General features: G+C 42.3%; 1 protein-coding gene across 1 annotated transcript in view; it reads left to right on the top strand.

The window, feature by feature from the left end:
• Window positions 1-2,437: 2,437 nt before the first annotated feature.
• Window positions 2,438-13,867, top strand: part of LOC118409544 (peptidyl-prolyl cis-trans isomerase E-like) — a gene marked incomplete in the record, with an annotated part of 13,145 nt that continues 1,715 nt past the window's right edge. The window contains 12 exon segments of the mRNA XM_035810646.1: window positions 2,438-2,525; window positions 6,327-6,425; window positions 6,940-6,983; window positions 7,277-7,303; window positions 8,066-8,147; window positions 8,564-8,694; window positions 9,346-9,472; window positions 9,826-9,905; window positions 12,165-12,270; window positions 12,386-12,461; window positions 13,009-13,075; window positions 13,561-13,623. Of these exon segments, the coding sequence (XP_035666539.1) occupies window positions 2,489-2,525; window positions 6,327-6,425; window positions 6,940-6,983; window positions 7,277-7,303; window positions 8,066-8,147; window positions 8,564-8,694; window positions 9,346-9,472; window positions 9,826-9,905; window positions 12,165-12,270; window positions 12,386-12,461; window positions 13,009-13,075; window positions 13,561-13,623 (939 nt within the window).

The following is a 13,867-nucleotide window of genomic DNA, read 5'->3' on the forward strand; positions in this document are numbered from 1 at the left end:
CTGGCTATTTTTTTGAAACACCGGCTGTCACGGCGCTTGGTAGGGTGGTGACTTAAGACTGCGATTGTTACTTAGAGTTCAAGTTCCGGCCGTGCAAACTTGGTATCATTCGAAAGGTCCACAAGTGAGAAATCGAAGGGTGAAAACCGCAAAATATTCGGATACTTCCTTCTCGAGTTATTCTTGAGCATAGGCGCTCTGTTTAGGCGCAACCACTGGCTGTTTTTTTGAAACACCGCCTGTCACGGCACTTGGTAGGGTTGTAACTTAAGACTGTGATTGTAGCTTAGAGTTGAAGCTCTGGCCAGGCAAACTTGGTATCATTCGAAAGGTCCACAAGTGAGGAATCTAAGGGTGAAAATCGCAAAATATTCGGATACTTCCTTCTCGAGTTATTCTTGAGCATAGACGCTCTGTTTAGGCAAAACCGCTGGCTATATTTTTGAAACACTGCCTGTCACGGCGCCTGTTAGGGTGGTGACTTAAGACTGCGACTGTAGCTTAGAGTTCAAGTTCCGGCCCGGCTAAAAAAAGGTCCACAAATGAGGAATCGAAGGGTGAAACCGCAAAATATTCGATACTTCCTTCTCGAGTTATTCTTGAGCATAGGCGCTTTGTTTAGGCAAAACCGCTGGCTATTTTTTTGAAACACCGCCTGTCACGGCGCCTGGTAGGGTGGTGACATAAGACTGCGATTGTAGCTTAGAGTTCAAGTTCCGGCCCGGCAAAAGAAAGGTCCACAAATGAGGAATCGAAGGGTGAAAACCGCAAAATATTCGGATACTTCCTTCTCGAGTTATTCTTGAGCATAGGCGCTCTGTTTAGGCACAACCGCTGGCTATTTTTTTGAAACACCGGCTGTCACGGCGCCTGGTAGAGTGGTGACTTAAGACTGCGATTGTAGCTTAGAGTTCAAGTTCCGGCCCGGCAAACTTGGTATCATTCGAAAGGTCCACACGTGAGGAATCGAAGGGTGAAACCCGCAAAATATTCGGATACTTCCTTCTCGAGTTATTCTTGAGCATAGTCGCCCTGTTTAGGAGCAACCGCTGGCTATTTTTTTGAAACACCGCCTGTCACGGCGCCTGGTAGGGTGGTGACTTAAGACTGCGATTGTAGCTTAGAGTTCAAGATCCGGCTCGGCAAACTTGGTATCATTCGAAAGGTCCACAAGTGAGGAATCGAAGGGTGAAAATCGCAAAATATTCGGATACTTCCTTCTCGAGTTATTCTTGAGCATAGGCGCTCTGTTTAGGAGCAACCGCTGGCTATTTTTTTGAAACACCGCCTGTCACGGCGCCTGGTAGGGTGGTGACTTAAGACTGCGATTGTAGCTTAGAGTTGAAGCTCTTGCCCGGCAAACTTGGTATCATTCGAAAGGTCCACAAGTGAGGAATCGAAGGGTGAAAACCGCAAAATATTCGGATACTTCCTTCTCGAGTTATTCTTGAGCATAGGCGCTCTGTTTAGGCGCAACCGCTGGCTATTTTTTTGAAACACCGCCTGTCACGTCGCCTGGTAGGGTGGTGACTTAAGACTGCGATTGTAGCTTAGAGTTCAAGTTCCGGCCCGGCAAACTTCGTATCATTCGAAAGTTCCAGAAGTGAGGAATCGAAGGGTGAAAACCTCAAAATATTCGGATACTTCCTTCTCGAGTTATTCTTGAGCATAGGCGCTCTGTTTAGGCGCAACCGCTGGCTATTTTTTGAAACACCGCCTGTCACGTCGCTTGGTAGGGTGGTGACTTAAGACTGCGATTGTAGCTTAGAGTTCAAGTTCCGGCCCGGCAAACTTGGTATCATTCGAAAGGTCCAGAAGTGAGGAATCGAAGGGTGAAAACCGCAAAATATTCGGATATTTCCTTCTTGAGTTATTCTTGAGTATATGTGGTCTGTTTAGGCACAACCGCTGGCAACTGTTTTTAAACACCGCCTGTCACGGCACCTGGTAGGATGATGACTTGAGACTGCGATCTGAAACTAAGGGGTCCAAGTTCCGACCGGGAAATTTGATATCATTCCAAAGGTTCCTTTTTGTGCGCTATTGAAAGATAAAAACCGCAGTCCAATCGGATGCTTCCTTTTTGAAATATTTCTCCATGTATGTATTCTAGACGTGGTCTAACCGCTAGCCATCGCCGTAAGCCAGGGGTGGGATGATACCTTAAGGTTGCGATTCAAACTAAGCACCGTTAATCTCCACCTCCTGTTAGGCTGCAGCTGGGACACCTCCGGTTAGGCCGCATGCACCTCCGGTTTGGCCGGGACACCTGTAGACAGGATCCTACTCTTTTTAGAGTCTTTTACTAACTTTTTGTAAAGATCTGTAAAGTCTGACTATCTACCTACGTGCCCAAATCCAGATGCTGCCCCGCCCCTACTCCACTCCCCTCAAACATGCAATAGAGTACTGCACTATAAAGGCAATGTGATTTGGCTGCGTCTTCACCCCCATCTGCAGAGTGGCATGGCCCAAGTATTTCTCCAAAATGGCGGCGCCGAATACGAAACGCATCGTGTACGTAGGTGAGTAAAACCTGTCACAGTTTGTCTTCCGTTCTCATTTTAGCCTGACGTGGACGCATCACCTGTAAGGATGCATTGTGGAAGTGATTTCTGATAGAACGAACGTCGTACATGTTGGCAAACAGTATTCCTGATGTCCGAAAAAATTATGTTGGGAAGGGGGAGGGGGGCACGCACCATATATAGCGTTTGTAAGCGAAACGTGGGACGTGGTAGTATTTTTATGTGACCTACAAAGTTATATTTGGGATTTCCAGACACACTAAGTCACCACAGCATTTTTGTAGCCAAAGGCTTCGATCCCTGCAAAGTATCTTATTTCTACTACTACTAAGTGATCGTCGAATATTGCATATATTTGATTGACAACCTTACTAGTGCCCCATGGCAAAGTTTATATTTATAACTATCCTTACCTGCATGCCTTTTATGGACACAAATGGCCCAAGAGATTCATGTGCCAAACATAAAAGTTAGTCATAATGGCCCATTATTAATGGGCCTGTAGCATAGCAATGTTTGGCTTTTGGGTGAGGTTCGATCACTGCAATTTAACTTGCACAAGCTTGTTCACACTTCCAAGTATGCATGCACGGCGACAAGAATGGCGATTATAGGTCAAAACTGAGATGTAAAAAAACACGTCTGGACATTGTCATGCAAATTTAGACGATTACCGAGACATGAACTGCTTACAAGTTCGCCTTCGCCTTTGACATTACCCACAATTCATGTCACTGTGCTTGTGGACTTAGAAGCGTGAACAAACTAATTGTAATAAATGTAGAGTATATTGTATGAAGCAATAGAACAATTAAGACCATTGTAAGAATACATTTTGTAGCTTGCAAAATGCGACCTACATGTTAAAGTGTAGCACTGTATGGTACGATTAGCCAAGTCTTAGTATTTACATTCATTATCTGTGTTCCCACCGGTCCATGCATATTACGGTACGGCCAGAGGCTCCATATTTCCATTCGAACAATTCGATCTTGTTTGCATGTGTTGGATATAACAACTGGTCGGACGAATTGACGACACGTCTGTCTTGTGAGACGATCAAACCAAACTGCCAATATGCACTCTTCATGTCCAAAGTTGAGAAATATGCCGCTCCGGCGAGCGCGTCTAGCGTATCATCAATTCTCGGAAGGGGATGAGCATCAGGAATAGTGACTGAATTCAGTTTCCGATAATCCACACAGAAACGCGGTGTTCCATCCTTCTTGGTAACCATGACAACAGGAGATGCCCACGGACTGCAACTGGGTTCGATGACATCGTTTTGTAGCATTTCAGCAACTTGTTCACGAATCAATTCACGGCGATGCACAGGGGTTCGGAACGGTCGCTGTTTGATCGGTTTTGCGTCTCCTGTATCAATACGATGTTCTACAAGGTGCGTATGGCCGCGATCAGACGAATCAAACGTAAAACAGTCTCGATTGTTCTCAATGAGTTCAGAGAGACGCAGCTTTTCCGTATGTGGTAGTGAGGTATCCGACAGGTCGACAACAGGGAGAGAAGTATTGGGAACACGCACCTTAGGTTTAGTCGATGGCAGAGTGATGATTGGATCACTGTTTTCAGCAATATCAAAGTTAGAACCAGGAAGTCCCGTCTTGTGGAAGGGGCCAATCGAACAGTTCTCCCGTAAACATACTGGGTGATTGTTTGTGTTCAAAACTTGAACAATAGAATATCCACTTGACACGTTAGCAACAGTCCGGGCAGCGGCGACGCCATCGTAAGTCGGTCGACGCTTGTCCGGTTCGAAAACTCCAACGAAATTGTCCGTAATATCACAAATAGTTCGTAGCTTCACTGGTACAGTTGCAACAGAATTTGCAGGAAGAACGGTTGACTTGCAGACAGTCACTTCAGACACCTGTGGTAGTAACGACGAACGTGACAACAGAGGAACGGTCATTTCTTTAGTATGAACAACACCAGCCGATGGTTCAATGATAAGACCATGATTATGACAGAAAGACCAGCCGAGGATAACGTTACTCGTTGCTCCTTTCACGACAAGAAATGTCTCACTTGTTGAGATTGGGCCAAACTGCACTGTAGCATTAATGGTACCGATGATATTGATATTTTCTCCAGTAACTGTTTTGGCAATTGTTGAAGTTTTGACAAGTGGAAGGCAACGGAGAGCTTCGCTCCGGAGACGGAAATCATCGCTAATAATCGAAACACACGAACCTGTATCTAGGAGGGCTGGTGTGGATGCGCCTTGAATAGTAACTTGAACAGAAGATGAAGATGCAGAGGTAGCTGACTGCTGGCGCTCACAGTCAGCTACAGTCCGTTTCCCTGCTGCGAAACTGGGGTGCTGCAGGTTGCCTCATAGTGGCCATAGCCGAAACAGCGACGACACTGGTCATTCGCGACCATGGTACGACGTGAATTAGACTGAAACTGGCGGCCTGATGGGACGTCGGGGCGACCATGATTAGACCGTCCGTAGGCTCGAGGGCGGGAATCATCTGCAGTGCGCCCGGAGGTGCGACGACGATCAGGAGAGTACCTTTGCTTCTCAAGAATCTCAACAACCTTGGCAAGTTTAGATGCCAACATCTGTACGGTAGTATTCAAGTCATCTGAAGGTGCTGCTGATGGACGTGCTGTGGACACCCCCGCGGAGACATGGTCCGGATACAAAAACTGTGCGTCACGGGCGGCCGTGTGCCGGGCTTCTTCACACAGAGTGGCTTGACGAATAGCAGCTTCGATATTGTTCGGCCCAAAATCCATCACTCGATACTTCAACTCAGGATCTAGACCGGCCAGGAAACGATCGAGCGCAACACCGGCTCTTGCCGCATCATTGTACGTTGGGTAGGCTAAACGAACCATACGTTGGACATCTGCAGCGTACACAGATAAACTCTCACCTGCCCGACGTGGTCTGGCGTTAGCCGCTCTACGGAATTCCTCCAAAAGAGCTGGGCGACCAAAAGGTCCCGCCATGGCCTGACGGATCAAGGCGATCTCCCTTGCTTGCCGCCGGTAACTCGCTGAAATAACAGAAGGCGGATCCAGACAAGAAAGTTGGGAATGCGCGAAGCTGAGCTGCCGCATCCAACTGCTGCGCAGCAGCCCAGACGTCGAACTGCTGAATCCAAAGATTAAAATCTTGCTCACCATCAAAAGACGGAGGAAGCATCAAACGGACGTCGGCCATGATGTTCGCGATGACGTGGGATAAACTTACTGTACCCGTAGGTTAAACAAACCGCTGCCACCAATGTTGGAGGGAGGAAGACCAACCAAAGACGGAGACACACAAGACAAACGTCACACTTGTAAGACGATCAAGACAAGACTGACTTTATTTTGAATCACATTACTGGTCGCGTTCTGGCGGTTCTAGAACACCCTTCTCCGAACGGGGCCACCGCCCGTTCGAGCACGTCGAGTTGTTGTTGTTTACTCCGAAGAAGGGCCGCCAGAACGCGACAGTTACAATAAACAAATTCAAATACAATTACATAATATACGATACAATACAATACATAACACATGTACCGCTGTCAAAATCCAAACAACTGTCATGGCATAGCGTGTGTTCTTATGTTCGAATTGACAGACAAGATTGTTGATGAGATGTGCATGTGTCTTTTGCTCTTTGTTTTGTGATAATCTTGAGTTTACTATGGTTTGCATGATATGAATGAAATACAACATGGGGTAGTCTGTATTGCAGGGCGGTCGGGCCGTACCTGGGGTGATATGGAATACTCCGTGTTGTATTCTATATATATTGATGTACAATGCATACGTTCCCAGGTGGCCTTGCTGAGGAGGTAGATGAAAAAGTCCTCCATGCAGCCTTCATCCCGTTTGGAGACCTGGTGGACATCAACATCCCGCTGGACTATGAGACTCGTATCCTTTCACTAGTATCATCAAGAACTGCATCTCTATCTATTGTGTGTGTTTTTCTTTTGCTCTTTAAAACACTGTAGATATATTCCAAAAGAAATGAGTGCAGCTGAGCTACTTGATGATGCACTGATGAAGAAATGAATATTCCAAGAAGTGCTCTATGTTCTCAGAATTCAACTTGGTTGGACACACCTTTTTAGATTTTTGAGAATGTTTTTCCGCAGCACTATAGATTTTGCAAAAAGAAATCATGCCGTAACTTGTATTTTCACTAAGTTCTACATTGTGATTATTTTAGTGTGTTTATTTTTGTTATTTCCTAGTTATCATGTGCATTATGTGTGTATTGATGTATTTTTATGTGGAGGACCACAAGAAGAATAGCTAAGAACATTAGTTAGTTAAGCTAAAGCTGGATCCAAATATAGTCAAAGGCAAAGTAACTTATAGCATAATTTGTGTTGGCAAAGGAACAATACAGTATCTTGTGAAATTCCTTGACGGACGCCTACAGAGAAGCACAGAGGGTTTGCATTTGTGGAGTTTGAAGGCGCAGAGGTAAGTATTCAAACATCACCAGGGTTGTACGAGTATGTGTGTATTGTAAAATCTAAACTTTGCTCAATATGTACAGTTATATATTCCATATATATTTATTGATTATTGGAATATCAAAGCAACACATATACATGTTTGTACTGTATACATGATGTATAAGATACTTCTTTTGAAATTCACAATTACAAGAAGATGTGTGCATCTGTTTGTTGATTTTGTGTTTTTTTACTTAAATGTGTGGAATATCTGTTGTTTCACTATCGCAATATTGATTAGATTGATTATCATTTCAGGATGCAGCTGCTGCCATAGACAATATGGTAAGTTGGACAAAACTCAGAGCTTGTAAGGTGCCTACAGGTCTAGATCCTGATGTACTGGCATGTGTGTACCACAGATAGTATTTGGTATCTGTATACCCTGTAGAGGGTGGAGAAGAAACTGTACACCCCTCCTTCACCTTAAAAAGTCAAGTACAGGCCAGGCAGCCCACCCTGCCTGCCTACCATTGTCTTCTGAGACAGATGGATGCCAACTGTATATCTGTATCTGTATCCATATAGCCGGTATAACCGCCCTTCGGTGTAACACACCAGCTTTGATAGTATGTATAGCCTGTATAGCCTGTATAACTGCTCTCCCGTGTAACACACTACCTTTGCAGGCATGCAGTGTTGCAGCTGTTGTTTATATTGCACCTAATTTTTGCACATCTAGCTGCAAGTGTTTTTCAAATGTATCTAGTGAGGGTACCCCTACTACTGCGGTACTAGTACTGTATTTGCTGGCAACAAATTCCACTGTAAGATATTTATTGGAAAAATATCAATCCTAGGTTAGGTATTTATTCTGCAAAGCAATCTTAAAGAGATGAGAGTGGGATGTTATCAGCTAATACATATGCTGGTTTTGTTTAGTTCAATGATATTGCTGTGCTAGCTGTCTTAAAAGTCAACAAGTACAGAAAGGAAATTGTTAGAAAGTATTTGTTGACAAGTCACAAAGGCCAATTCCTTGTACATTTGTATTTGAATATGCTAGCCTACATGAAATAGTCAGTCAGTGTGAGTTTTTGTCCCCAGCATGAGTCTGAGCTGTTTGGAAGAACCATCAGATGTAACCTGGCCAAACCCATGAAACTGAAGGAAGGGTCCATGAAAGCAGGTAAAGTGACTCAATATCATGTTTTGAATCTAGTTTAGAGTCTAGCAGTTTGTACAGGCAATCCATGACCTACAGAAGGGCTGGGATGAAGGGTGCTGAGGAATACACACTGCTGTATTCTTTTTATGCCATACTGTCAAGAGAGAATATTTCAATGCCAAAAGCTGAGAAAATTTGGTGTCCTCAAAAATTGACAGCATCAATTCCAACATCAAAATGTGGTATACAATTTGTGACAGCAGCACATGTGGTGCACACAAGGCTGTGGAAGCACCATGTGATACAAGTAGACTGTGGGATACTATAAATACAGTCTGGTCTGCATGCCCATATAGAATGTTATCATGACCTAGCTATGACATGAATGTGCTTACTGGTCAGGATATGTCCTAACCATGTGTTCCCCTCCTCTACAGTCTGGTCAGAAGACTCCTGGCTGAAGAAGTTTGCAGGGAAGTCCCTGGATGAAGGAGAGACAGAGGGGGCAGGGACATCATCATCATCAGCAGAGCCTGGAGAGAAGAGACCGGCGGAAGAGTCTGGACAGGTACAACACCTGGTTATCACCTGTAGGGTCAGGGATTACAAGAAATATCTAACGTTCAGAAAATACATGGTTCCCTACCTAGAATCAGTCACAACTCAGGAAAGAAACTTTATCAGAAGCTTGGTTATGTGGTCAACAGTGCTAAGGTTTGCAGAATGTAGTACTAGTACATGTATGAAATATGTTTCCTATATATCTTTAAGGCCTAGCAGAGATGTATGTAAGATGAGATGGACAGATGCCTACAAGGTCTAGCAAAACCAATGTAACTGTTGTTTTTCTGATCACGGCCCTTACTTTGAAAATTTTTTGTCAGTCTTTTTTTTTTCAGATTTGACACGAGTGATCCAACATGTACAATTAATGAACTGAACAAAGAAGTACAGTGTATACCACTGTGTATTACGATCTTTACTACTACAATTATTAACTCACTTAATAAACCTTAAGTCATCAGTAAAATACAGAAAGACTCTTAGAAAATTTTCAGGGTTTCTTGATTTTCTGTTCTTGTTTTGTCCAATCAAATTTTTGTGTCTGTTGCCAGCAGCTTTATCCCAATTAAAGACTGTTTGTTATCTAGGGTTGGTTGTGTAATCAGAAATGCAGCATTCCTCCATGTTTTTTATAACCAATGTCTGTACATGTCAGATGGCGGAGCCAGCAGCCAAGAAGGCGAAGGGTAACCCTCAGGTCTTCATGGACATCAAGATTGGCAGTCGGCAGGCTGGCAGGATTGTCATTCTTCTTCGAGCTGACGTTGTGCCAAAAACTGCAGGTAAACTGAGCAGGAAATGCCCTAGACCAGATGAAACAAAAATGATATTGGATAAACTTATGAGTATGAAAAATGATTGGAATATTTTTTGGTGAATGTTAACAATGTACATTTTCTATCATTCCACATATCACTCTTTTATTTCAATTTTATTTTGCAAAAAAACTTTTTTATTGTAAATCTTCATAAGTTTGTAGTGGCTTTATTTCCACAGTGACCTCTCTACCCCAAATTCATGACAACAAAAATATGAAATTCCAATGTATTACTACTGTCCATTAGCAATCCAAGTTTATCAGACAACCTCGTAAAAAAAAAATTCAAGTAACAATGTTGTCTTACTTGTTTTGCAGAGAACTTTAGATGCCTTTGCTCCCATGAAAAAGGCTTTGGATACAAGGGCAGCTCGTTCCACAGGGTCATCCCACAGTTTGTATCCTTCAGGAATGTAGTGTCATGTGTCTAAAGAGTGTCATGTGTCGACTACAGTGTTAGAAGGCTACTTCAGTAAGGATCCATTGCAAAAGACTGCCTTCTTTCCACAGTGTGATGTGGGTGCAGTACTCAAAGTATTTACTAGATGGTGCTGTAGCAAGGTGCAAGATTTCTTGAGGTCAGACATCGAAGTTAGGGCTGCCCATTGACAAGCATGTTGAAATACACTGAATGAAGGCTTCAAAAAAGTACTAACCCATAGTTCAATCTTTAAAATTCTTCTCCACCAGAAAGTCACTTGGGTCTAGTTTATAAGCATTCAAAGAAAACAGAGGGTTGTTTGGCTCATTCTCGGAGAAAAGCTCGCTCTATGAAAGAAACCTCACCTTTGACCCATTTTCCCTCCTGATACAACCAGTAGCACCCTATAACTAAAACCTGTCCTTACACCAGCTGAACTGCTGAACTGAACAAATTTTGACCCAAACAGGAAAGCTTAGACCCTACCTGTCTCTTCTAACTCAAAATGTCTCCAGATTGGGCAAAAATTTTCAAGGAAAAGAAGGATTTTCAAGGATTTTAAGTCACACCCAAATCGTCTTCCCATTTTTGGCCCTCTACCGCGCAACGCAACTCTGACGTCAGCCCTACTGGGTACCCGAATAAGGGAGTTGAGGAAAAATTATTATCCCAGCTGATACAGGGAGGGGATGCGATAGCGTTTCCCAAAGATGAACTGTATTGATTGCTCTCTTGGGAATTTAGAGCCAAATCTATACCCAGTGCACCACAGCTTACCCCATGCAATAAGGCATGTAAAGCAGTAGGGTAGTGTACCAAAAGTCATGTGACTTTTCCAAAATCCATAGGTGTTTATCTCTTAGCAAGTCTTAATAACTACTAACCATAGTCAGTTCTACATCTCTGATGTAAAATTGCAACTTTTCAATAAAGGGTTTTCCTTTCTTACAACTTTTCTTACTAGTTTTCATACAATGCTGTTTCAATGAAACTGGCAAACTGTACACACAAAACACAACATTACACAGCTGAAATGTCCCTACATACAGCAAAATCCTGTTTAATGGACAGCAAGTATTGCCCTGTACTACATTCAGGAGTATTATTTGCAATAGCTCCTCTTTTTAGGGTCTCATAGGATCAAAAAGTATCCAATTCAGTGTTGCTGGGGGGGGGGGGGGTGAACACCAGTAGGGCACATTATGATTGACAGGTCCTAATTGGTAAGGCATACAATTACATGGGACTAAATCATCATTAAGTCCATCATTTTCATTGAATTCATACCACTTTTGTAGTAATCTATGCTATCTAAGTTATTCCTGACAGCTTTCAATACATGCATGCACATACTTTATGCTGCAAAAAATCACAAAATATCACATTTTTGCTACATTTTTGGGAAATTCATGCACAAAACTGGGTCCACGCTTGACAAGACCTCTTGTATACGATATTGCAACATGGTTTCAGCAAATCTGAGACAGCTATATGGTTCAAAAGGCCTCAAATGCAAAATGGGGGTGGGGGGCAGTACAGGTCAGACATCGAAGTTAGGGCTGCCCATTGACAAGCATGTTGAAATACACTGAATGAAGGCTTCAAAAAAGTACTAACCCATAGTTCAATCTTTAAAATTCTTCTCCACCAGAAAGTCACTTGGGTCTAGTTTATAAGCATTCAAAGAAAACAGAGGGTTGTTTGGCTCATTCTCGGAGAAAAGCTCGCTCTATGAAAGAAACCTCACCTTTGACCCATTTTCCCTCCTGATACAACCAGTAGCACCCTATAACTAAAACCTGTCCTTACACCAGCTGAACTGCTGAACTGAACAAATTTTGACCCAAACAGGAAAGCTTAGACCCTACCTGTCTCTTCTAACTCAAAATGTCTCCAGATTGGGCAAAAATTTTCAAGGAAAAGAAGGATTTTCAAGGATTTTAAGTCACACCCAAATCGTCTTCCCATTTTTGGCCCTCTACCGCGCAACGCAACTCTGACGTCAGCCCTTGATGTCTAATCTCACACAGTTGTTTTGAGACGGTATTTCTTGTTAGTTAATCATTCATGGGATTTACAGAATATACATTGATACAATGTCATAAAGGTATATTGTATTTAATAACAATTACGAAGATTTCAAAGATTTTAGATTAACAAGAAGTTTTGTTGTGGTATCTTTACCCATATCTACCGGAGAGCTATAGTGAACATTTTCCTTGACAACTTGCACCAGATGAACCAAGGAGGAGACTTCACCAACCACAACGGGACAGGAGGGAAGTCCATCTATGGGGGGAAGTTTGAGGATGAGAACTTTGAACTCAAACACACAGGACCAGGTCAGGAGATCTGGAAACTTTGACATTTGTGTGGTGGTCTTGTGTTTGCAGTAACCTCTCCAAAAGAATTCATGACTCAGCGACTGAAGAAACTCTTGCATATTTTTTTCCTCAGGTATCATGTCCATGGCCAACTCGGGACCGAACTCAAATGGCTCTCAGTTCTTTATGACAACTGCTCCGACACCATGGTAAGATTTGTGTACCACAAACAAGTATATGAACACTATGCTCAAAACTATCACTCACTCACTATCCATTGACACCAGGAAGGATATCTGGTTGTTAAACGGGTGCATGCCCCATCCAATATACTGAAATGGAAAGTCTTCACACAGATATGCTCAAAACTTTACGTTTCATGTATTATAGCGCCCAGTTACCATTTATTGTACATGTTTTATTGTACATGTTTTATTGCAAGGCTGTTAACCCTATACATTTATAGCAATAAAAAAATTGCATCTCTGGAAAGAAGACAAAAATTATGACATGCTAATAGTAAGGAATAACATTTTCCTCGTACTTAGGGTAGCAGCAGGCACTACCAGTCAGACTCCCATATGTTAATTAATTTTATGTTTGAATTGGCTGCTATTTATGTTTATATTAAGAAAAAAAGTATTCCGACTGTGCACAGTAAAAATTTGTTTAATGTTATAGCTTGAAGGCAAAATTTGTTCTGATAGTGACATATTTTTACTTCTCCATGTAACAGTTAAATTCTCCCCACCCCAGGTTAGATGGGAAGCATGTGGTGTTTGGCCAGGTCATAGAAGGCATGGACGTCGTGAAAAAAGTTGAGGTGAGGTTTTATAATGATTATTCACGTATGATAAAACAACACAGTATGTCGGTAATACCTCTTTTCCACTAGGTTGCTCCATGAATTGTATAGACAATGGTTTTTAATGTGTTTTTTGTCTTTTGAATCATACTTTCGATCATACATCATAACAAACTCTAACTGTAGAATGAATCGAGGGCCTCATGAATCCAGTTTTTAGTTGCTCAACGGTTGCTAAGCGTTCATCATCTAGTGAAAAAGGGGCCTAAGGGAGAAACAAAGAGCCACAGAATTATATGCATCTGAAGAAAAGAAAACAACAAAAGTACTTGTTTATCATAACTTACACAGAAATTAGGATAGAGACATTTATATATGATCATGATATTGCTTGTTGTCGTACATTTTGCAAGTGTAGATTTCTGAGAGTCATGGAAGCCAAAGTTGAATTTGCTTTCTATGGTGTGGATTCTATTCTAATGGTTCACATGTTCTTCTTACAGAAAATTGGAACCAAATCAGGAAAACCAACTGAAAGGGTGGTCATAACTAACTGCGGAGAGCTTGTTTAGAATGTTCACATGAATTGCCTTTTACATAGAAATATTGAACATTCTCATGTAAACTGTGTTGTCAGCATGAGAACGAGAACTTTTGTAGAATATGTTAAGAATAAAGAGGATATGGTCATAAAATGGCAGATCTGGAAAAATTTTCTATCGGGATCTCCCTGTCACACAACAGGACAATTTTTTACTTTTAGTCAATCAGGCTGTAAATTTGTGAGCTCAGAATGACATTTTTGGCAGT

The sequence above is a fragment of the Branchiostoma floridae genome, chromosome 2, assembly GCF_000003815.2.
Source record: "Branchiostoma floridae strain S238N-H82 chromosome 2, Bfl_VNyyK, whole genome shotgun sequence".
Classification (NCBI taxonomy): Eukaryota; Metazoa; Chordata; class Leptocardii; order Amphioxiformes; family Branchiostomatidae; genus Branchiostoma; species Branchiostoma floridae.